Source organism: Mesocricetus auratus, unplaced genomic scaffold, assembly GCF_017639785.1.
Source record: "Mesocricetus auratus isolate SY011 unplaced genomic scaffold, BCM_Maur_2.0 Super-Scaffold_4256, whole genome shotgun sequence".
In the NCBI taxonomy this organism is placed as follows: Eukaryota; Metazoa; Chordata; class Mammalia; order Rodentia; family Cricetidae; genus Mesocricetus; species Mesocricetus auratus.
Window position 1 is genome coordinate 73,196,528 of NW_024429182.1, and position 25,061 is coordinate 73,221,588.

Below are 25,061 nucleotides of genomic sequence, written 5' to 3' on the forward strand. Positions count from 1 at the left end.
TGTTGGCTTTGTAAACTGTGCTGTTTTATGAATTGCTTTTTATACACTAATGTAGTATGATCGTTCCTCATCAAAATTCTACAAAACAAACTTGTAACAGCAGATAGCACTTAATCATGGGGACTGCCATCACTATAATTTTTTAATAAAAATACTCAGTGTGTATGATGCATGTGTGCATTCACATATGCCGTTGCACATGTTTGGAGAGAGGTCAGAGGACAACTCTGGAGTCATTCTCTTCTACCGCCTGTTGGGTCCTGGGCTTGGGACTCAGGTTATCAGGGTTGCAGCCTGACAAAGCCTTGCCCGCTGAGCCATCCTCATAGGCCATCTCTACAGTTTTCATTTCTGGTGGCCCTACTGTCTATAACTTAGACCATGGTTCTTGGGCTGGTTCATAGTTGTCAATTTGACTATAAAATGAGAAGTGCTCAAGAAATTTGTAAAAGATACTGTGGATTCTCAGAGGGTACCCCCCCTCTGCCAGTGTAGTGGTACCAGGCTGGGTGCCCTGATGTACTGAGAGGAAGGAGGATGAGACGGTTAGTTTAGCCATTCTCCTACTTCCAGGTCACAACGAGGTGAGCAGCTCTGCTGTGCATACTGGACGCTGCCATACTGTTTTGCCTCACACGGGCCCAGAGCCCTGCAGGAAGCAGGCCAAGAGCAGGAAGCTTCAAACGTGAAGTCTTTCCTCTTTGAGCTGTTTGCCTTGGATGTTCCCAGATCTGTGTTACGTGTACCTGTTCCGCTTCCATCTGTTAGTTCAGACACAGATTGTTGGAACCGATCCTTTGAGGCTTACGGTTGCTATTGCAGAACCTGTTTGCTATTGGAAGGATAGAAGTTAGACTTGTGTCTACGTAAAAGGCTTCTGGGTCACTGCAAACCGACTTGTGGGTCTCGGAGACTCAGACAGAGCTCCTACTGGGATCTCTGTACATCTGAACACTTTTCTGGTGTCATCTGCATCATGACATGTCTGTGGGACAGCTGAGATGTGTGGGACTCTCTGATGTGGATTGTCAAAGACTGGCTTAGGGGAAGGAGAGGGCAGAGGGGCAGCCAGGCTGGTGCCATACCTCTTCCCTCCCTCCCTGTCTGACCTGCAAGACCCTGCATTGCAGGCTGTGGTACAGCTCTGAATTGCTTGCAGCAGGGCCTGGCTTGTGGAGCCCTGGAGAAGAATTTTTGTATGTGTCCCCCACCCAACCTTATGCCTTGCCCAGGACTTGGAATCTTATTAAATGTTTGCATAGGATCAAAAGCACAGGTGTGGGGCTGCTGGTGAGTTTGGTGAGTCGGTAGCCTAGACTGCCAGGCTTCAGCTTTGCCCTGCCTCTCAGGACCTATGTGAGGGAAGGGACAGGAGCAGAAGCATCTGGTTGACTCTTGGGGCTTTCACAGAACTCTGCTGGGTAACTATTGATTTATTGTGCACTGCTTCTCCAAGGCTTCTATAAGCCAGGTACTGTGCTGCACGAGAAGGCTCTAGAGGTTAGTGAGATGGAAGCAGTGTTCCCCAGGAACTCACAGACCAGTGAGGAGACAGCTAACAAGTTGCTGCAGGTCTGTGATGGGTATGGGGGTAGCGGGAAGGCTTGCGGATGGAGCGTCCCTTGATATATCAAGGACCAGGGCATGACTCCTCCCAGATAACAACCACAGACCTCATAGAGGTTGGAGAGGCAGAGGGGTGACAACATCTTGGCTAAAAAGCAGGATGAAGCTGGGTGAAGATAGTATTGGGAGCCAGGAAGCTTTGGGGCCACGAATGAGCTTGTCATCCCTACCCCAACTAGGGAGTGGTAAGTAAAAACATTCTCAGTAGTAGGACAGCGCCATATGTTGGGATGTGTCTGTCTCCCTTGTCACAGGATTCAAAACCCCTAGCTGGCTCAGTGTCGTCCAAAATAGGCAGTGAGTCCTGCCATCCCTTTCCACTGCTAGAGCATGGGGACAGACAGTGACGGGCAGTGTAGTGTGCCATGCGTTCAGTGTGCAGGTGAATGTGGCCTGGCCACACTCTGGCAAGTGTCGGCTGCTCTGCCCTGTTCTCCTCCTTCAGTGCAAGCCCTCCTCTGCCTTCTCGAACCTTCCTTGGCGCTCTTCCTCCACTCTGTCCCACAGCTCTGTGTCCTCTGTGTCTGTGGTGCTGGGGTATTCTCACTAAGAGGGGGCGGGGCAGGGGAGGGGTGACCTGTGGTCCCAGCCCTCCACATGGTGCCTGGCCTGGAGGGAGGAGGGCCTCAAAGTTTTGAGTGGGTGAAGATTTTTCGGACTCATCCAAATGGAGCTTCCCCACAGGAAGCAGCAGAGGAGCCTTCTGACTACTCCACATGAGAGCATCCTTGGAGCCATGGCCTCACCTTTCTGAGCTCCTCAGGGAGCGTGCTCAAGTGCCCCTCTTCACTGAAGGAGCTCCTGCTCAAGGGCTCTTCCTCTCTTCCTGCCTTTAAAAGCCTTGTTAATGAATTGGCTGGGGCCCTTGGAATTGGGGAGGGGGTTGTTGATAGACCTGGAAGCTAGCTCCCGAGTCAGCTGTGGCCCCCACAGGAGGGTCTTTGAGGTAGAGTGGGAGCTCTGAAGTCAGTGATTGAAGTGATGTGATCAGGCTTTTTTTTTTTTTTTTTTTTTTTGGTTTTACAAGACAGGGTTTTTCTGTATTGTTTTGGAGGCTATCGGTCCAGCCCGACCTCGAACTCACAGGGATCCGCCTGCCTCTGCTTCCCGAGTGCTGGGATTAAAGGCGTGCGCCACCACCACCTGGTGTGAGCAGGCATTTTGGAAATGGGTAGATTTTCTTTTTAAAAAATAAGCCTCATTTCTATCTCCCCTGTCCTGTACGGAAATAGTGTTTGCAAATAAAGGGAGACAGAAATGAGTCTGGTCTTTGGTTTTGACCTGGAACACAGTTATCCTCCTGCCTCAGCCCCCCTAGGGCTGGGGTTACTGTCACGCCTGCTCCCCGTGGCCCTTGACACAAACATACACCATCAAGCATTCTGTTCTGGTCCCAGAGGAAATGAATCTTCTAACTTAACTATCCTCATCACAGGTGTTCTTCCCACTGGAGGAAGCCACTGGGGCCTGGTCTTAACTCAGAGCTGGATAGTGCTGTCAGCCTTGGAGTTTGGGGTGGCACAGTTCCCATGCTGCAAGGCTGCCTTGCCCACACCGTCTCCCCGATTGGATCCTTGTGCACTATGATGGCATTCATTCCTGACTCTGAGAGTCATGGTGACCTTGCTTCCATCTTCTGAAGGGCAGAAGTGATTCGACTCGTGAGGCAAGATATGCTCAGCATCTGTCTCCCTGGGACTTCTGTTGTGGATTCTCCGAAGGGTCCATACCTTTACCCCGGAGACCAGCCCAGGATTGCCTCTTGAAGATGCTGGCTTCCCAGAAGTCCCTGCCTACAGGGCAGAGTGCTTACAGAGGAGGAAGCAGAAGCTTGGGCTAGTGCAGCAGGCCTGATGGCTAGGCTTCAAGGGGGGACTGGTCACCATGACTGTGAGGTGAATGGATGTGGCATCCGGGTGGCCTTAGTGTCCCAGGGTCAGGAGGAGCAGCAAGGGAGAAACACTGAGCACACTAGGATGTGACTGGAAGCAGTCTCGCCTAAACGTACAGAGAAGTGGAGTTGAGGGTGCAGATCAGTGGTTGGGCATGTGCATGGCCCTGGGTTTGACCTGCAGCATGACAGAGGCAATAAAATAATGCACAGCTAAGGCCACGCCGTTCCCTCCTGGGGAGGTCAGCAGGACATTCATCCTTCCATCATTCCATACTTCGCAGGAGACCAAACAAGAGCCTGTGACTGTTGATAATGCAGCATGTTGGTGCCCAGAGCTGCCTGATGCATGCGCGCGCGCGCGTGCGCACACACACACACACACACACACACACACACACACACACACACACGCACACACCATCTCCTTGCTATGAGACAGGGCTTAAAGTGGAGATGCAGTGTGCATGTCATCGACCGGCCTCTGAGGACATGGCCTGGGCTTATCTCAATCTGAAACATCAGGTTGGTCATTCAGCCTTGCAAACAAGACACTAGGTTCCCCTTCCATGGCAGCTACCTTTCCATCATACGTTATGTAAACAACTCAAGGCTGTTTCATAGGGCTCAGTCCTTTGTTGTGACTTGAGAATGTGATGGCAAAGGGAACGTGGTGTCCACCTCCATGAACCGAAAGCAAGAGAGGAAGTGGACAGGGACTGTTACTCCCAAAGACCTCCCCTGGTGACTTGCTGCTTCCCACTCTGCTCTACCTTCCACGTTGTCAGGAATGTGATAGTGCTGTGAGGACCAAGCACTCAAATCATGAGCGTGTGGGAGGGCGCGAAATACGTCCCTTGTGCATAGACATTCGGAAGCGCTGGGAGAGGGCTCAGCAGTTAAGAACACTGCTCTTCCAGAGGACCCAGGTTTGATTCTTAGCACCCATATGGTGCTTCCCAACTGTCTGTAACTCCAGTTCATGGGATCTGACTTCCTCTCTGACCTCCACAAGCACTAGGCACACATGTGGTGTAGACAAACATGCAGGCAAAACACCCACACATACCAACACCCACACATACCAACACCCACACCCACACATACCAACACCCACACATACCAACACCCACACATACCAACACCAACACCCACACATACCAACACCCACACATACCAACACCAACACCCACACATACCAACACCCACACATACCAACACCCACACCCACACATACCAACACCCACACATACCAACACCCACACATACCAACACCAACACCCACACATACCAACACCCACACATACCAACACCCACACATACCAACACCCACACATACCAACACCCACACATACCAACACCCACACATACCAACACCCACACATACCAACACCCACACATACCAACACCCACACATACCACCACTAAAAAGGCCTCAGAAGAGATGTGACAAGTGAGAGCTAGAATACAGCCTCTCCGTTCCTCTCCTCCCCTGGCAGCCCCCGTGCCAGTGCTCCTCCACCTGGGCTTTGACGGTTACTGTCCCTTTCTTGCTGGAGGGCCTTTCCTGGCCACCAGTGCCTCACCGCCATGCTCGTCCTCTTCTTTGGGGTCTCAGCTCAGGGATATGCAGACAGCTCCTCTGCCTCAGCCTACACAGCTTTGGACTTAACCTGACTGGGGCAATGAGGGCTGAAGAGACGACAGACACTTGTACAGGAAAGCTGGAGACACACCGGTGGCTGCCTGGAAACTCAGTGAGATTAGCTAATGTTGGTAGGGATTCTCCGTAGCGGGGCAGTCTTGAGTTGCAGAATCCTGCAGGAGGGAAATGCCTGAAGAACTGGTGGTTTTTGCACACACTGTCAGCATTCCGCTCTCGCATCAGAAGGCTTTCCTCTTCCCATGGGTGTGAGGCACGGGGTCTTTGCCATGGCTGTGTTCCTGTGTTGCTACACACATTCATCCAGGGCTTCACCTGTTCCCCAAACCGCTGCTTCCTTTCTCCATCTTTTTCTGCCTGCCTTCCCAGCTCCCGGCAGCTCCCGGCAGCTCTGGCATGCTGCTTTTATTTTCAGGGAAGAATATGTTCATAGGCTTTTGTTGAAGTGGGACCTGAGACAATCGGCTGAAAAAGAGAACAGGTTCATTTTGGCTCGTGGTTTCAATCTCCAAACCCTGGTTACGGGGTCCTGTTGCCTTGGTCTGTGGCAGCATAGACTCTTGTGCTAGAAGTGTGTGGTGGCTGTTTTACCTTGTGTTGTCTGGGAAGCACAAAATAGACAAGCAGAGGCTGAGGTCCCAATGTCCCCTCCAGGACATGCACCTAATGGCCTTATTTCCTCTGCTAGCTACCACTCTTCCCTGGTGCCACAGGCTAGGGACCAAGTCTTATTGCCTTTGGAAGACAGTTGAGATCCAAAAAGAACTCTTCTAGATAGGAAACCCTTGTAGGGTTGAATGCTAGCTCCCTCCCCCAAATAGGTCTCCTTCCCAGAACCAGTATTTGCTATTGTTTAAAAGGAATCTGGAAATGAGGTCATCCTGGATCATGCAGTTTGCCTCCAATGACAAGTGTCTTCCAAAGAGACCTGCGGGGCTGGGGATGAAGCTTAGTTGGTAGAGCACGTGTATAACTTGCATGGAGACCCAGAGTGAGCCATTAACAAACCAAACTGGAGAATTAAAACAGACTCGCAGGCTGAGCCCGCTGGGAGGCAGATGTTCCAGCTGAGGTCAGGGTTGAGTAGTCACCAGGGGGCCAGGTCTTCAGTGCTTGTTAGTGTGTGTGCTGGAGCGATAGAGGAGGTATTAATGCAATAGGTAATAGTGGCCACTTCCTGCAGGGAACTGGATATTTGAAATTGTAGTCTCAGTGAGGGCGCATTCTGAGGTAGGGAGCTGAGGTGTGAGGGGACTCTGGAGCACAGTGGACGGAGTTTACATGGGGTGGGGTGGGGAGTGATAAGCTCCAGGAGCATGGGATTTGGCCAGGAATAGAAGCGAGCAGAGTATATCTGGAATAAGACAGTAGGGTGTGGTGCAGACAAAAACCAATCACAGCATTCATTCACCAGCTGTCACACCCAGCTGCTCTGACCCAGCCCCACCAGGCCATGTGGTAGACCTGGCCAGACTGTCAGCAACTGTGGTGTCAAGTCACAGGGACAGGTATTCCTGGGGCTGCATACAACTAGATGGGACCTTCTTGGCTGATAACCAGAGAATGGGACAGCCCCATGCCTGACACAAACACTGTCAGAGGGACTGGGCTTAGCAGGCAAAACAGCTCTGCAAACCCCATTTGCCTCTCCTGTTACACTTTAGCCAGCCCTATGCTGAGGGATTTGCTCTTAATGAATCTGCCTTGTTTTTCTGCTGCTGACAAACTCTGCCTTCATAAAACTTTCATGGCTCAATTTAGCATTGGGGGAATGGAATTTCAACCCCCCAGGTCCTGGTGCAGAAATTGCCTCTAGTCCCAAGAACTCACCCTGGCTCTGACAGTCATCTCCAGCATGATGACTTCTCTTGTGGCCTGCAGGGAATTGGCAGGGACTTTGGTCGTCTCAGACCCTGGCTCTACCTTCCTGCAGGTAAGAGCTCCCCTGTGCATCTGCCAGCAATACCTGCCTGAGAACCACTGGCCCTGGAGACCCTCTAAGCCACCAGAGGACTGCAGCCCATGATTGAGTCCAGGTGAGAGAAGAACTTGCCCCAGCCCACCTGTTCCACCTGTAGACTCATGGGAAATAACTTTTGTGAAGTTTGGTACTCAGTTCTCATAATAGTTCCTCAGCCTTGGCCGTGACATTTAAGGCACAACCGATTCCAGTGCGGGAGCCATGTCCTCATGTCTGTTCTATTGCTGTGACCAGGCAACTTGTAAAAGCATCTGATGGGGATTTGCTTACAGTTTCAGAGGGTGAGTCTGAGACGATGGTGAAGGGCATGGCTGCAGGTAAGGAAGTGTGGAGCAGTAGACGGGAGCTTATATCCTGATCCGCAGGCCAGGGAGTGAGACTACAAGCCCACACCCAGTGACACACCTTCAGTGAGGCCACACCTACTCCAATAAGGCCACACCTCCTAATCCTTCCTAAAGGGCCCACTAACTGGTAAACCAAACATTCAACTATATGAACCTAAGAGAGGCAGTCAGAGTATCTCATTTTCTCCATGTCCACAGGGAGACTTTGGGGACCATTTGCCGGGGCTTCTGAGAGAGAGAAACCTACCAACCATCGAGGAGGTGTGAGAGGGGAATGTGACATCAGGAATCCAGGCGGCCATCTTCTCGTACCAAGACCTCTCCGTGGAGCCAGAGGATGAAAGGATAGAAATGAAGAAAGCAAGCCAGACAGCTGGGGAGCGACCCAGCCTTGTGTGAGCTTCTAGATCAACAGTGTCTCCAGGCTGCCACTGAGCTGGCGTCAGCCAGCACTAAATGGCACTCCTCCCCCCAAGGTGGGGCACATCTACACTCGGGGGTGCATTTCGGTTTCTGCTTTAGTGGATGGACCTTTTGACAGAGTCCATGAGAGCTTCACTTTTGCGGAAAACCAGGTAAATTAGTTACCCAACAGCTGTAGATTTTATACGTGAATTTTGGGATATATGGCCAGTAGCAGAAACCACCCATCAGTTGTGACAGGGGGAGTATGTCATTTATTTCTGCTGACCAGGGAGGCCTCCTGTTGTCACAGCACAGAACACTGTTATCCCACACAGGGCAGGGCCAGCCCATGTGCAGGGCTGCCATAGATTGTAGGAAGTAAGTCAGTGGAGGAGATGAAACATGGACTCAGTTCTCCTGAGAACAGTGAGAGCAAACTTTCATTTGTCTGAGAGTTTGTGTCCTCAGGCCCTGTGACTCTGTGTCCAGGGCACAGGAGAGAACACACTGGGCAGGGTCTGAGAATCATGTTTTTTGTAGTCAAGAACAGGAAGGTGGAAGAGCTTGGCTTCATCGGGTACAGAAACTGTGGGATGGGAGGTAAGTCAGATGCCGGGTTTTCAGACCTCCAGCTTCAGGGTGTGTGGTGGGGGTGGACTGTTTTCTGGAATCCCAAGAGTGCCAGGTTTCTTGAAGTCTTGGGCTTGTTTTATGGCTCTGGTTTTAGAGTGGGGGTCTTTTGGAAATGAGTGTATGACATTTCGGGCTGGTACAGGCAGACCCTCACCCTGCTTGCTCTTAGATGACAGGGTGACAGCTCTGTGAGTTGTCTCATGTGGGTGCTGGAAACAGAACACAGGTCCTCTGAAGAGCTGTACACTCTTAGCAACCGAGCTGTGTCTCCATCTTCAGACTAATTCCTCAGGGAGTGGAGCAGAAATCGCAGGTGGTTGGAAAGCCAGCAACTCTCTCAAGACCCTCACCAGAAGCCAAGTAGATACCACTCCTCCAGAGCTGCGAACCAAAACAAACTTTTTTGTTTGCCTTTGTTTTTCAAGATAGGGTTTCTCTGTGTAGCCCTGGCTGACCTGGAATTCTCTCTGTAGACCAGGCTGGCCTCCAACTCAGAGATCTGCCAGCCTCTGCCTCCTGAGTACTGGGATTAAAGGCATACACCCCTATTTCCTGGCCAAAGTAAAGCTCTTTATAAATTATCCGCCTCTGGCGTTTGTTATAGCAAGAGAACACAGGCAAATATAGACATGTTGGGTTCTGCTGGGGAGAGGCCTCCTGTTCATCTCTTCCCATTTTCCCAGCCCGTGCCCTCCTGTAGCCACTGGGGAAGAACATGCCAAGCCTGGGTAGTGGCGAGGGGCCTCAGGACTGGACACTGAGGGAAATAACCAGGACACAGGTGCCTCCATGACCGGTATACGGGTGCCTCCATGAGCCTTTGTGTCCAAAACACTCTGTGAGAAGTGGCCTCCAGTCCCCTGAAGCCACACTCATCATTTATTCTAACAACCCTTAGGGTTTATTGGCCAGTCCCCCATGACTCCCTGGGTGGGACCTCACAGCCAATCAGGTCTTCCTAGAGTTAGCAGACAGCCTAGTGTCCCCAAGTAGGATTTATACCTTATCTGGCTGTCCAAGCATGACCCACAGCCAAGGAAGTGGGCCTGCTCACAGTGGATGTAAAAAGAAAATTCGATGGCAGAGGGCAGGGCCACACTGGCTAAGAGCTGAGGTAGCGATGCTATCCGCCCTGGGGATAAAGCTCACACTGAGACTTGGTCCCTGCTGTGGGTGTGGTGGCCATGGGACCAGGTAGAAATTGCTCTTAGATGGAAGAATGGTGCTTCTCTTATGGGAATGCATTAGCTGGGCCACTTCTCTCTCTTTTGCTCACTTGTTTTGGACAAGTTCTTCTACAGCCCAGCCCAGGCTGGCTTGAACCGGCTTTGGAGGAAGTGTGTCACTGTGGAGTTGGGCTTTGTTTGAGGTCTCATATGTGCTCAAGCCACGCCCAGTGAGACAAACCACGTCTTGTTGCCTGTGAGTCAAGATGTAAGAAGTCTCAGCACCCTCTCCAGCACCACGCCTGCCCGCAGCCAACCTCACTTGCAGCCACCATGCTCCGGCCATGATAACGGACTGACCTCTGAAACTGTAAGCTGCCACCTCAATTAAGTGTTTTCCTTGTAAGAGCTGCCGTGGTCATGGTGTCTCTTCCCAGCAATAGCAACCCTGAGACAGGCTGCCTCACCCAGTCCTCCAGGGCCCTCAGAGCTCTTTTTGATTAAGCCACACAGTGCTGGGTTTTCTGTTCCAGCAACAGAAAACAGACTGTGACACCGCCCTTGCCTCCTTTGACATCATCCCTCCCAACCCTCCAGGAAAGCAGCAGGGCCAAGGCAAACAAGAAGACCACAAAAGCCATAAAATAGCTACTGGGATTCTCCCAAGCCTCCAGGATCAAGGTCCCTATGTCCCCAGCCACACTGCCATGTAGTTAGGAAAGGCCTCATAGAGACATACCATCCAGCTGTCACTCAGACCCAGAACGATCCTCAGTCTCAGTAGGACCGTGTTGACTGGCAGCCCAGGTCCTTCTGCCTCCCGTGAAGACCCAGCATAGTCCCTACCTGAGTCGGCCTGTCCTACAGGGTGCTGGTCTGCAGGTTGAGTTTCTTCTTCACTAATTCTTTGGTTCTGGGGTTCCAACTTGGTGTCTCACATATGCCAAGAAAGCGCTTTCCACACAGCCCCAGCCCCAGCCCCGGGCTTGTTTCCTTGTGGTATCTTTAACCCAGGAGGAGGAGCTGTCCCTTCCTGGACTTGGTGTCCTGCTCCTCCCACTGAAGTTGAGCATGAAGGCCGCTGCTTATTCCCATGGGTGCTGCCGTCACAGGAGGACCTTGGGGCAGTTGTCTGCTCTCAGCTGTTCCCTGTTCAGTGTTGAGTGCAGGTGTAAAACAGATCAGCGGGGAAATCTGGGCTGTTTCTCCTGGAGATCTGCGGAACTGAAAAGCCGCCCTTTGCTAACAGTGAGGACCCACGATGCTTCATCCCTCCTCCAGGAGGCGGCCACCCTCACCTTGGATGGGCCACACCTAAATCAACTTGCCTGTGAGATGAACTTTGAGCAAGAGTTCTCCATCTTTCTGTCAAGCCAGCTTCTCAGGCAGAGTCCACTTCCTTGCCTTAGCCCTGTTCTTTGATGTGACTTCCTGTCATGCACTGAGCAGCTGATGTGACCCCCTAACACATCCCCATATTTCAGGACTTCTCTTGTTTTAATGAAGGTCTCTTCTAAATTGTTGGCTGTTCTTTTCTGGTCCAAAAGTCCCAACACACAGAATGAGGTTGGCTGTTCATACTGCTCCTGGGGAGGTTCCGGAAAGATATGTGGTGGCTAATACCGTTTGTCAACCTGATGGGACCTAGGATCACCCAGGAAATAAACCTCTGACCATGTCCAGAGAGAGTATCTAGATGTCTACACCGAGCTGTAGGAAGTACCCCACAGACTGGGGTCCAAGACTGAATAAAAAGAAGAGGTCTAGCTGTGTGTGAACCAGAGAAGGCTGCCTGTGCCGCCCACCCATCACCACTGTGGAGGCAGCGTGACCAGCTGCCTCACACGTCTGCCGCCGTGACGTCACCACGGTGATGAGTGTAAAAACCTTTAGTTGCTTTTGCATGACCACCATAAAAGCAGTTAATACAGATGGCTACCACATCACGGCTTCCTAGGCTACTGAAATGGGAGGGGCACACCCAGGGTGGAAGCCTGGTTCTGCTGTTGTCCTTGAATTCTCTTCTTACCATCTTCTTATCTTCTCTATGAAATGGAAATACAGAAGCCGCTGCCCTACAGAGTTGTTGGGACTCACATAGTTGAAGGCGAGAACTGATGCTCAAAAGTTGTCCTCTGAACTCCACAGGCACACTGTGGCAATGCCCCCCCACGCACGCACGCGCATGACAAATAAATGTAATTATAATGAGGTGATGTTAGCACAAAGTTCAAAATGACTTCTTGAAAACCAAAAGGTCAATAGGAGGAAATGAACATTTAAAATCTGTTGTTGCATAGTCTCTCCTTTTTTGCTTTTGAATATGTTTTCCATAGTGTTCACGGCATGTAACATGTAGATGCTGTTACCATGTTGGAGGCCTTTCATCTTCCATGCTTGATCAACTCTAGGTCCCAATCCCTGGCAGTTTTTAGTTATTTGGAAGTGGATGGGTGCTGAGGGGACTTTATTTGAGTCAGCAAGACTAGCAATTCTGCTTTTGACCCCCAAGGGGGCAGCAGAGGGAAGCAAACAAGAGCCTTGGGGAGAAATGACTGGAAACCACCCCAGAAAGAAAGGACTGTAGACTAGAGGCACTGCAAACTATCGTTCTTGCTAGTAGTCCTGAATGTCGCTCCTAATGACTAGGATAAAACAAACCATCTAGAAAGACTGAAAAACTGGGGAGCCGAACCAGCCACCCTGAGCCTCATTTTAAGAGGTGATGCTTTTAAGCTGAATATTGATCTCATCTGAAGACATAGAAGTCGGCTATGGAAAGGCAGAAGGACCCTTGCTCTGCTCCTTCTTGAGCCTCAGTCTCCCCAGTTGAAATCTGAGTGTGCTTGGGACTTGAGGATGGTCCCATAAAGCTTTAAGTATAGTCTTTCGGCTGATGTGCCTGACACATAGTTGGTACTGAATCAGTTTGTCACAGACTGGATCCTGAGGTCCGAGTCAAGGTCAGTCTGCTGGGTTCCGAGTTGCTGCTGCTGTTCCGAGTGTATACATCCTGGGGTCCAGACTCTTCTCAACTGTGCTTGAGTTCTGAGTTCAAGGTTTCCTCCATCACACAGAGCTGGCTTCAGTACTTGGCACGAACCAGGATGTGAGCCTCCTGTCACATTTCCAGATGTGCCACCTGTATCCACTCAGCCTGCCTGCTCTCAGAGCAGGAAACAGCCACAGGCGTGTCCTGCTTCTGCTCCAGAGACATCGCTGGATCAAAGCCTCCGCCCGGTCCACGCCCTGAGATAGTAGCTCTCCCAACCCCGGCCATGTCCTCGAATGTGCATCATGCCTCCTTCTGCCAAAGACTTTGTGCAGACGGTGGGTGGAACCACAGAACAGCCTCGGTTTCCTCGTTCGTTAGGCGGGCAGCATGAACCCCTTGAGAGTTGGACTGATGGGTTAAGTAGGCAGTGAAAAAATAGCACTCACTACTACAGATGGGAAACTGAGGCAGGCAGGGAGGGAGAGGGTTAGGAAGTGGTCCAGAGGTACAGCCCAGATGTGATGGAGGCAGGATTGCCATCCAGAGTTGTTAGCCTGCAGTGGCCCCGCCTCAGCAAGACCCCACAGTCCCTCTTCTCCCTCCTCTCTTCTGCCCTACCCCTGTCACATCTGAAACTATGGGATTCTTGGCCATCACCTCGTTTATTGCTGTCTCCCCCCTGGAACTGAACCCCCCCCCCCCCCCCCGAGATGTCTTTTTACTGTGTTTTGTATTTTGAGACATCATCTCACTATGTAGCCCAGGGTGATCTTGAACTAATGGCCAACCTGCTCAGCCCCTAAGTACCAGGATGCCAGGCATGTGCCACTAGGCCTAGAGTCTATCCTGTCTTGTTCATGGATTCCCTAGTATAGTGCAAGGACTGAGAGAAACTTCCAGAAGAGCCAGAAGGGCTCTCTGTGACAGTATCAAAGAACAAGCTGAGGGCTGCTTGTGGGGCTGCTGGTAGGGCACTTTCCTAGAGTATACGGGCCTGAGTTTTATACTGGCCACCACAAACACCACCACAACGAAGTAGTTCCCGCCCATCACTAATGAGGCCAGTTCCTTTCTCCATGGAGACTCTACTCTCTGGGAGGGAAGGCTTTAATTACACAGAGCTCCAGGCCCCTCCCTCCTCTAGAAACCCTGCCCAAGAAGCATGGCCAGCCTTGAATCATGAGCAGGGGAATGGGGTGGGCTTCGACCCTGTGAGATTGTCTACAAACCTCCCCAGTAATTGGCAACTGCCTAATCACTCACTATAATTAGGAGAGCCTGGAGGCTCAGAGGCTCTGTTCCCAAGGTTTAGGACTCAGGAAGCTTAGAAGGCAGCTAACTCCAAGGAAGGATGAGAATCCAAGTCCCCTGGGAACATGTCCCTTCAAAGCGTGTTCCTAGTTCCTGAAAAGTACCACTTTCATTATTAACAGCAACTGTTTTTTCTCTGGTAAATCTTGTTTTATGTAAAACAAATGTAAAACTCCTAATATACAACCAGTGAATTTTCAAGAGCTGAACACACCTGGTCTCCAGTCCCAGAAGTTCCCAAGCAGCCTCTCCCAGCCACTGTTCCTTTTCCAAGGGTAAACATTGTCCTGACATTGAACATGGTAGATGGGGTTGGCAAGATAGCTCAGATGGTAAAGGGTTTGCCACATGAGCATGAGGACTAAGCAATCCCCCGCACCGGTTAAAAAACCTGGGTGTGGTGGTACATACTTATAATCCCAGGGCTCATGAGGCAGACAGGCAGATCCCTGGGAATGGATGGTCAGCCAGTCTAGCCTGATTCACAAGCCTCGGAAAGCCTGCTTTGAAAACCACCGTGGACAGTCCCTGAGGAATGGCACTACAAGTTGACCTTTGGACCTTGATAAGTGTATACACACATGTGCACCCCCCAAAAAACATGCATGTTCACATGCAAACACAAAGAGACAATTGTTTGGGTCTTTGTTCTGGATTCTCAAGCTCAAAGGCACCTGTAGCTTGGCAGGTTCCCTGAGTGCTGGGAAGGGGGACAGGGTTTCCCGGTTGCCTGGGCTTTTCTGCAGGGGTGTCACCAATGTCTGTCAGGCACATTTGCATGCCTAGTGTTGGCAGGTAATTTGATCTTGTGAGAGAAGCCGAAACCTGTATTTTTATAAGAAATCTTAGATTCTTGAGTGTGGCCAATGAGGAAATTTTGGCATGCTGTGCTGCCAACTTCATCCAAGCCAAACCAAACATGTTTCTGGCCCGATATGGGCTGCAGGTTGCCAGCATGGGGGATCTGGAGGGTCCCAGCCCAGTGGGGAAACAGGTCTAAAGACAAACATCACCATTTAGAGTAAGTCACTAACACTGGGCCTCAGAGAAGGACAGCCAGTTGTCGGGGCAGCGGGAGTGGAGGGTGACAGTACCTCGACGGACACACAGGATGAAGTGGCAAGGCCATTGCAGGCAGTGGAAACAGCTTGACGAATGTGCAGTCAGGGGCCATAAAGGAGCTTGGTGTTGTCATGGCAGTGGAGATGTGAGCGGAAGCCAGGGGTGCTTGAACCTGTGCTGAGGTGGGATGGGGCTAGTCCCTCAAGCAGCAGGTGCAGAGGTGGGCAGTCAGATGAAGGCTGCAGATAGGAGGCCTTTGGCAGGCCTTGGCTATGGCATGAGGCTGAACCCTGCACTAATTCCTGTCTGTGGCCAAGGTCACTGCAGCTATAATTGTTACCTTTGAGAAGCAGAGTTTCACTATGTAGCCCAGGCTGCCATGGAATTCATAATCCTCCTGCCTCAGCCTCCTTGCCTGGCTGCAACTCTGCCATTACGTTGTATGAAAATATCGATTGTGTGCAAGGGGCTTGCTTACACATTAGGAGGCATTTCAGTAAGGCAGACCAGACGGGAGAGAGAGCTCCTCCTACTGGTCTCTACCCTCCCTCTGGTGGAGACCCGCCAAGCACAAATCAGTTTTAACTTGAAGTTCCCCCACAAGCCCCTCACCTTGCAGACGTCCCTGTTAAACGTCCTTATATCCGGTGCTCCATCCTGCTGGGATTGAACAAGCCATGCTAGGTCTACTTGTCAAACCATCCCAGAAGGAACCGGTTGCAACTTAGTGGTACAGCAGTTGCCTAGCAGACATGACTCTGGGTTCCTCCCCAGGCATTGCTGAAAGCAAGCAAACAGAAAGAAGCTCAGAGCTTCCTTGGCCTTTGCCCCATCCTGTCTGAGCCCCTGGTATCACTTTCTCACTCCCAGCTGATCCCCTGCCCCACCTCTGTTCACTTTGCAGCTAGAGTGATCTTCTGCTGGTCATTCGGGGCAGACCTTCTGCAGGATTCCACGTGACTCTGAATGACCACACAGACCCTGTGATCTGTCCTCCTCTCCTGTTCCCTTTCTGACCTTTGTTCAGGCTATACCCCCCCCCCCCAACCCCAGGGCCATGCAGACTCCTGCCACAGGTTTCTGCACCGGTCATTCATTCCCTTGCTAGGAACTTGCTTTTCCTGGCGGAGAGCCTCCTGGTGCCTCCTTCACCTCCTTCCAGGCTTTGCTCCAATGCCACCTTCCTATGAGACCTTTCTCCAAGCTCCACCCACACCCACCCCCCTTCACCCCTATGCAGTCTGCTCTGGTCTTATTAATGTCACTCATGTTCTCTCTTCTTCCCTGAGCTGAGCATACCATGGCTGCTCAGTGAGCAAGAAGTTGGGTGCCTTAGACAGGATGTCACAGCTGTTTGTGCTTCCTCTAGGTGCCACTTAAGAGAGTAGTCCCTGATACTTTTCTCTCTGGGCTCCCCTTGGCTTTGAGTCCCCCAGGGCAGGGTTCCCAGTTTGAAAGGAACATATCCTGCCATAGGAACACTGAGTCTTAAGGCCAAAGAAGTGTTATGCCAGGACAGGATTTAAGTGTGGACAGGCTCAGATGTCACATACTGCATGCCTGTTGAGGGCAGCGGATTCCTGGTGGCCATTTGCCCACATTAGTCAATACTGGAAGGCACCATTGCAACCCAGAAGTTCTCCCTCTCAAAATAGGTGGAAACTCCTTGCTTGGGGCTAGGAAGAGGCTCTGAGAAGCAAGTGCAGGGCTCCCTTGGCCATCCTCACACCAGTCCCTATCAGAGATATTGCCCACAGTGCTTTAGTGTCTCCTGCCCCTAGGCAGAGTGGCAGCAGCTGGCAGTGAGTGGGGTTCACCCACAGGAGTAAGGCAATTCGTAATCCGTTAACCTTGAATTCTGCAAAGCCTGCCATGCGGCAAGCTGGGGGTGGCTGGAGTAATTCTCGGCTTGGGCAGAATTCAAATTAGCTCCTGCAATCAATGTGCAATTAATGGTTGCACACCCTGGGCATCTAGGCACTGTGCCCCATGCAGTGGGAAGAGTGAAGGCTGTAGCTTATCATCTTGGAGCAGAGGTGGAGATGGGGGTGCTCAGAGATGAGCAATCCTAGTTTGCGAAAGAGATGCTAAAAAGGTCTGAGTTTCGTCAACTACTTGGCCCAGATATTGCTAACCATGTTAGCATTTACTGAGTACCTACTGTGTGTCAGATGCCCTTCCTACCCTGGCTCTGGGGAACATTCTTCCCTTTTTATAGATACCAGACATTGAGAGTCAGAGAGAGCAAGTGTCTTGTTCAAAGTAACACAGCTGGTCAAGTCCTAGATTTCCCTGACTTCAAAATCAGGATGCTTGACCAACCCTGTCCAGTCATCTTTAAGCAGTGAGCAGTCACAGGACGTTTAGGGCACCCCATCCTGCTGACCGCAACTTGTCGTCCTTTCTGTGGCCTCTTGGGCCATGCTGTTTGTTCTGGATCTCTGGTGTGGACAGCCTGGATGGGGAAGGCCTGTTTCTCACATCCTGTCTACACTGGACTCCTTCAGCAGGTTGCAGCTTTGCAAGCTTTCTGCCCTCCTGGGTGGTAACAGGGAGCCTGTGGATGGGGATTGGTCTCAGACATCAAAGGTGACCAGGGACGAGCCTTTCAAACGCTGTGGCCCTGCAACCCCAGCCCCTCCTAAACTCCGGGTCTTCTACCCTTTACAGAGGTTCCTTACAACCTGAATAGTCTGCCCTTCGTGTCGCTCAACTGGTGGGGCTACGGGTCTGGGGTGAGAGGTCTTCTCCCGCCCTTGAGTGTTTACACCACATTCCCGTGGGCTCCTCTGGGAGCGCCTTAGCCTGGGATCTCTCACTTGTCCCTCTCCACTCCTGCACGGTTCTGTCCCCCGCCCGCGCCCAGCGTGGTGCGCCCCCTCTCCAAGCGCGGGCGGGCGCTGAACAGTGTCGCCGACCGCCTGCAGGTGTCTCCCCACGGAGGGGCGCGCGTCCCTGCGCCGTGGCCGCTGCCAAGCGCCAGCGGCTGCTCGCCGAGGCGCACTCGCGCTCCGGGCTCCCGGCACGCTGGTCGCTCCACTCTGCAGCCTCGACCGCCCTGCGTCCCGGTCGTCCCGCGTCTCCGTCAGGGGCCATGGGCCCGCGCTGCGAGCGCCATCGCCGACCGCAGGCACCCGAGCCCCGGGGCGGGCGCTGACGCGGGCGCCGCTGCCAACTTCGCACGGAGCTGCGGGCGGCGCGGGAGGCATGAAGACGAGCCGCCGCGGCCGAGCGCTCCTGGCCGTGGCCTTGAACCTGCTGGCGCTGCTCTTCGCCACTACCGCCTTCCTCACCACGCACTGGTGCCAGGGCACGCAGCGGGTGCCCAAGCCGGGCTGCGGCCAGGGCGGCGGCGCCAACTGCCCCAACTCGGGCGCCAACGCCACGGCCAACAGCACAGCCGCCCCCGCCGCCGCCGCCTCGAGCCCGACCGGCGCGCCCTACAGCTGGGAGGCGGGCGACGAGCGCTTCCAGCTGCGCCGCTTCCACACTGGCATCTGGTACTCCTGTGAGGAGCAGCTCGGTGGTCCGGGTGAGTACTGGCACCGGGCTCCCCCGGGACGCGTACCCCCAGGTCCCGGGCCGGGAGGTGGTGCTTCCCGGTCCTCCGCGCACACCCTGGCTGCGGGTCCCAGGGCACGCGGTCCCTCCGAGGCCTGAAGTAATTTCCCCGCGCGCCCCTCCTCCTCGCTTCCATCCGCCCCGTCGCAGCCCTGGAGGTGACAGTAGGGGCCGGGACTTATGCTGTGAGCGACCCCTCCCACTGTAGATCCCCGGAGCCAGGAACACAAGGGTTCTGCTACTTCTATCTCCAAGCCGCCGCGCTGAACCTCCAGGACAGGGCTGGGGAAAACAGGGAGTAGGTGGAGCCTGATGGGCACCCCTCTTGCCTCAAGCCAGGGAGTCTTCAGTATCCCGGAGCTCTCCTGGGAGTGGATGCCGCGGCAGGGAAGGAAGGCAGGTGGGAAAACAGGGACAGCTCTGGGCACTGGGGCTTGGGAATCCAGGAAGTCTTAGTTCAATACAAGGCTGCTTCAGAACTGGGGAGGGGGGCTGGCTATTCAGAAAGTATCTCAAACCCCTTTGTTACCCACACCCAGGCGGCCAGGACTGAAGTGAATGCCCCAAGGCGGGCAGCAAGGCTGGAGTGCTCAGAGGACATCTGCCTGACAGGGGACTGTGTCATATGGTGGGTGGTACTGGCTGTTCACTCAACCCTCAGCTTGTCTGCAGTAAGCTACTGCTCTGGCAGGACCCCTTGGAAGCACTGTCTCCCCTTTTACGTAGCCTTTTCTTCATCACATTTGACATTCCCCGGACCTGTCTTTCGTTACTAGCATATTGTCCCCTTTCCCCTTAAGATATCACTCTTGTTAGGACTTTGCTGTGCACCCCCCCCCCACTTCTGAGTATTGCCAATAAATATTTGCAGTGTGATATGCAAAATAGCAGTGTTGGATGGGACCTCAGGTTGAAGGGCCTAGAGGTATCCCGTCTGGCTTGGGGGAGGTGGGATGGGCACCTGAACTTTACGATGACTTCGAGCTTGCTGCCTATTTGCCAAAGCCACGAGATTTTTGAACAGGACTTGAGGTTTCAATTTGGTGTGGGGTTTTTTGTTTTTTGTTTTGTCTGTGTTTGTTTGTTTTAAGAAAGAGAAAACCAAAAATTAACCCGAAAGCCTCTTAGTTAAAACTTCTTGCTTCCACAAGCCCAGTCCTCCCACACAGCAACCATGGAGCACCACGGCCGTCTGCACCCTTCAAGGCTCGGTTCTCCATAGACGTCACACGTGACAGCCCAAAGAATGAGAAGGGAATGGCCGTGGACCCTCTCCAACTCCTGAGATCCGGGAGGCCCTGCCCTAGGGACAGGTCACCTTGCAATGCCTGGGCGGTCCTTGTCCCTGGCAGCCTGACCCACCCTGTCCCTGCCTCTGTGGTGTGTCTGGGCTCTCGGTGGATGGTCTGATGGCTCCCCTGAAGGCTGTGGCCCAAAGCTCTGTAGTTCATTCCTTGCTCCATGCTTGATGTCCAAGCCTGACTGCTGTGTTTTAAAAATTGTTAACAGAAGCACATTTAAAGCAATGTTAGCCCCTCTGCATTTTAAGCACCAGGCCCTACTAGAGTTGTCACCTGTGGAATCTTGTTACGTCCTAGGTTCTGGGCCAGGCAGTCACTTGTGGAAGACCCATTTTCAGATGAGGAACTTGAGGCCGGGGAGGGGGTGGTCGATGGGGGAGCTTGAAATGTCTTCTTGGTGGCTAGAGACTAACAAGAGAAGTGATGGGGAAGGGGGACCTGAGACAGGGGCACTTGGTGCCAGCATGAGACCTTCACCCCAACCTCCATTAGTCAGAATGCCCCTGGATGATGTACTTGGTGGATAAAAACCAACCACCTCTTTTCCTGTTGGCTACAGCTTGCTCCACCCAGAAAATCACAATTTTCTTCCCTTGAGCTTGGCAAATAGCTGCTGGTGAGAAATTTGGGAGGTCGAAGGCCATTCAGATGGGTTTACCCACACTGCTGCACAGAGACCCCGGATCTCCCCTTCATCACTGAGCTCCAAAGGGTGTCAGGAAGTACCTGGCCTCAAAGTTTTGTTGCCATGACAACCTGTCTTCTGGGTTCTGTGACGATTTTATTTTTCTTTTCCTCCAAGAGGGAAAAACATCCCAACAAGGCCCGAGCCAATTCTGCTACTTTCCCTCGCTGCTGCTGCTGCTGCTGCAGCCAGGGAAGGTCTTGCACCCCATCCATGCAGCTGGGTGCCCTCTAGTGGGGCTCCAGCTTGGGTTCCACACTGGCTCACTGGATGCTTAGCAGGCCCTTCTTGCTCCCCAGTACTGCTGCTCTTGTCTCTCTACCCCGGTCACTTGTGTGGGGGCATCTCCTAAGGCCCCCTTTCCCACAGATACACAGTCAACATCCCCACACAAAGAGACCTCTTTTCCTCCCTCCAAGAGAAGGCATGGGCGTCCTTGTGCACAGGCAGAAGGGAGCAGCCCTGAACAGTATCTCCAGTCCCTTGCTGCAAATTAGATTTCTTACTGGATTTGATATTTAGAAGAGTTGGGAGGACCGTGGGGGTGGGGCAAGGTCTAGGCTTGGAGCTTATGCTGACTGTTGCTCATGTGATGTGTGGGCCTCTGCCCTGTGTGTGTGTGTGAGATCTAAGGTTGGGAGTATCTCAGGAAACTCAAGGTCATGGCACTAGGGACCTGCAAGGCTGGCTGAGTGGCACTGGAGACAGAAAACGGAGTAGGCCCTGGGTGGGTAGGAGGTGTGGTTTGAGAATGACAGATGAACTTGCAGGTAGCCCCAGAGCAGAAGCAGAGACCCTGGACCTGTTTGTTTATATCTGACTCTAGACTCACTCTGCCCTGTGTGGGATGGTGGATGGATGGGTCTTCCTCTTGCTACCATGTGACTTTGGCCAGAGCCTCCGATTGCTGCCCTGCAGATGAGGAGGGGAGCAGCCCACCCCACCCCAGGTACTGGGGTTCAGTGACAGCATGGAGACAGAGCAGCTCTTGCACCAGCCTTGCTTCTGCTTCTCTGGCCTGAGCCTCTGTGTCTAAACTCATGGACATCGCCCATCCCTCAGATCCTTCCCACGGGCACCGACACCCAGAGTCACCAAGGTCCTGAACTATTACACTGCATCTTGGAATGTCTCTCTTACAGTCCCTGGTTCTACGCTCCAGCCACACTGACTTTTACTACAGCGGGCTCCCTCTGGCTCTACAGCCTTTGCACAGGAGGACTTTTTCTCCCACATCCATCCCAAACTGTTCCCCAAAGTTTCAGTCTGCTAAGGCAATCCTGACCACCTGATGAAAACAGACCCTGCCTTATGTTTCCTGAATACTTTTTCCCCTAGTTCTGACCATCGATCGGCTTTATGTCCTTAGTCAACAGCTCTTGTTCATTCTGTGCCTTGTAACTCAGGGGCTTTGAAGCTTAGAAGTTTTTAAAATGTATTTTTATTTTATGCATGTGAGTGTTTTGCCTGCATATGTCTCTGCACAAAAGGAGTGCCTGGAACCTATTGATGCCAGAAGAGGGTGTCAGATCCCCTGGAACTGGAGTTATAGATGGTTGTGAGTGCTGAGAATTGAACCCATGTCCTTGGAAGAGCAGCCGGTGCTCTGGACCACTGAGTCACCTCTCAGCCCTTGGAATTGGTTCTTATCTGTGTTTTCTGCCACCTTTCACGATGCTTGGGATGGCAGCACACAGTAGGTGTTCAGCACACATTTCATGGAATGTGTATTAGTTGATGTCACTGGCTCTTGGGATTGGTTCTTCCAGGTCCAAGTTACTCCTTCAGGGAAGACTCCCTGGAGGCGGCATGAGTCAGGACCCTTGCAATGCCCCGCCCCCGCCCCGGGAGGTTGCTAGTGCCCGGGAGAGTGTGCGTGTCATGATAGACAGGCTTCCTGCCGGGACTGTGTGAGGAGTGTATCTGGGACTTGAAAGGCACAGAGACCTGAACAAGTGTTACCGCCTCTCCTCCTCACAGCAGCAGGTGCTGCGGTCACTTCTCCAACCGAGGCACTGACAGACACAGTGGCTTGCCCAAGGCCACATATCTACCAAGTGGCCAAGCTGGGATGTGAACCCAAGCAGGTCCCATCTATGCCCCCACTCTGTTGTATGCCTTGAACCCCAACCTCCTGTTCAATCCACCTCCCCAGCTTCCCTGAGGAGAGCACTGTGCTGGGAGTCACCAGCCCTGGGTTTGAGCCCAGCCTGTGCTGCCAGCTTGCCGTGTCTCTTGCCTTTTACTTGGTTATAAAAAGACCATTTGGCGTTGGCTTCTGCTGTGTGACAGCACTGTTCTCATGGCTGCAGGTTTTAGGGTCAGTCTTGGTTCTAGTCTCTACTTTACCTCTTGCCTGCTGTGTGACCTTAGGTGGGAGTCTATTTTCTCTGAGCCTCAGCTTCCTCTGCTAGGGCAGGAGGACTGTCCTTGGCCTTATGATAGAATCACCGGGTTTAACCAGTGGTTTGGGTAAATAGCCTTTCTGTGGTCCAACCTGGTGTCAGAAGCCCCAGGTCAGCAGCAAGAGGCATGTCCAATTTAGCAAGCTGCCAGTATCTGGAAATGGAGGCAGGTCACAGAACCCTGGGTGTGGGGGCAGACCTGTGCTCTCGGGGCCAGGGTCCTACTGGGATGTCTGCAGTTCATCCCACTCATCCTCTTACCACACTGAAGATGAACACGGCGGTTCAAGAGCTCAGGCCTCTAACCCTGAAGTCCCGCAGAACACCCCTTCCCATCACATCTCATGCCGAGTCTCTGGTGTCCTACCCATTCTTCCATGACCAGCTCAGCTTGACCTTGTCCAGTGATATTGGGTTACTCCCTGTAACAGCCCTCGTTGTCCTGGAACTTGCTTTGTACACCAGTCTGGCCTTGAACTCACAGAGATCCTCCTGCCTCTGTCTCTCGAATACTGGGATTAAAAGTGTGCACCACTGCAGCCCGCCCTGTGTGCTTCTCCAGTCCCAGCTCTGCTCACTGATGATCTCAAGTTCCCAGGTGCCCTAAGGTTTCCCAGGCCCAGGGCCTTTGCTTTGGTAAGTCCCTTAGCTGGCATTCCCTCCTCTGTTCACAAGTTTCCACTGTCCTTCGTGGTCTCATCCCCAACCTCATCAATCACTGCTTTCTTAGTCTCTTCTCACTTCCCTCAAATGATTTGTTCCTTTCTGGACACTTTAGTAGTTTGTGTTGCTTTTCGATTGCTTGTCTGTTGACACATTGTCTCACTGTGTAGCACTGCCTTTCTGGAACTTGATATGTAGACCAGGTTACCCTCCAATTCCCCACCTGTCTCTGCTGAGTGGGATGACGTGTGCCATCATGCCCAGCTGCAAGTTGACATTTTGTATCTTTAGTTTATAAAGTACTCAAGAGAACACCTGCAGAGCTGGGACCAGACCCCACTGTCCTAAAGTCTGGGACTCTCTGGAAGTGTGTGTGTGTGTGGGGGGGGTCCTGTGGGTAGGAGCTGGCCATCCCTCAGGCAGGTTCTTAGGTCCCAGGATGGGACAGCCTGGGTGGGGTTGCTGGTGGAGGCAGGTACAACCCTAAGTAGAGCTTTTCATAGATCTCTCCTGGTTGTCAGGGGGAGCTGGGGTTTTGCTACTCCTCTGGGAAGTAGGGACTGCAGAGAGCCTTTCCTGTCACTTCCTTCCTGTGCTTCTTCACTGCCACTGCCACAGCGGGAGGCCAGGATCTGTCTAGGAACAGTTTGCACAGCCCGAAGATTAATATGCCCTGCTGCCTTTCCATTACAGATGGTGGCAATGTGGTCCAGATGTGGAGGTGGGCTGCTCATACTGTCCAAGCTCGCTGTTTTGGGGGGAACTTGGCTGTGAGTTCAGGGCTCCTGAAGGAGGTATGCTGGTTGGGTTTTTTTGTTAAGTCAGTGTTAGCTGGAAAGAGGGAACTTCAACTGAGAAAGTACCTCCATCATATTGGCCTATAGGCAAGCCTATGGAGTATTTCCTCCCTTCCCCTCCCCTGCCATTCCCTCCCATCCCTTTCCTCCCTCCCTCCCTCCTTCTCTCCCTCCCTCCCTCCCTCCCTCCCTCCCTCCCTCCCTTCCTCCCTTCCTTCCTTTCTTCCTTCCTTCCTTCTTTTCATTTCTTCTTAATGGTTTCTATGGGAGGGCCTAGCCCATTGTGGACAGTGTTCCTGGACTGTATAATAAAGCAGGCCGAGCAAGCATGGGAATAAGCCAGTGAGCAGGCTTCCTCTGTGGCCTCTGCTTCAGTGCCATCCCCGGGTTCCCACCTTGAGTTTCTGCCCCGACTTCCCTTCATGATGGGCGCTAAGCTGTAGGGTGAAATAAAGCCTTTCCTCCTAAGGCGGCTTTTGGTCGTGGTGTTTGTCACAGTAAGAGGGAGCTAACAGGGGACACAGGATGGAGATTCCACTGGGCTTCTGGGGTAAAACTGGGAGGCTTTT

At 52.6% G+C, this 25,061-nt stretch overlaps 1 protein-coding gene and 1 long non-coding RNA gene across 2 annotated transcripts in view; one reads left to right on the forward strand and one right to left on the reverse strand.

Annotated features, from left to right (window-relative positions):
* Positions 1–8,162: 8,162 nt before the first annotated feature.
* LOC110341485 lies at positions 8,163–10,937 on the reverse strand. The gene is made up of 2 exons (XR_002383442.2): positions 10,559–10,937; positions 8,163–8,927 (listed from the first exon to the last, which is right to left on the reverse strand). It is a non-coding gene; the product is annotated as an uncharacterized LOC110341485 (long non-coding RNA).
* A 7,097-nt stretch (positions 10,938–18,034) lies between these two features.
* Positions 18,035–25,061, forward strand: part of Gsg1l (GSG1 like) — a 201,939-nt gene continuing 194,912 nt past the window's right edge. The window contains exon 1 of the mRNA XM_005064445.4: positions 18,035–18,612. Coding sequence (XP_005064502.1) covers positions 18,288–18,612 — 325 coding nt within the window. The 5' untranslated portion in view covers positions 18,035–18,287. The remainder of the gene's footprint in view (positions 18,613–25,061) is intronic.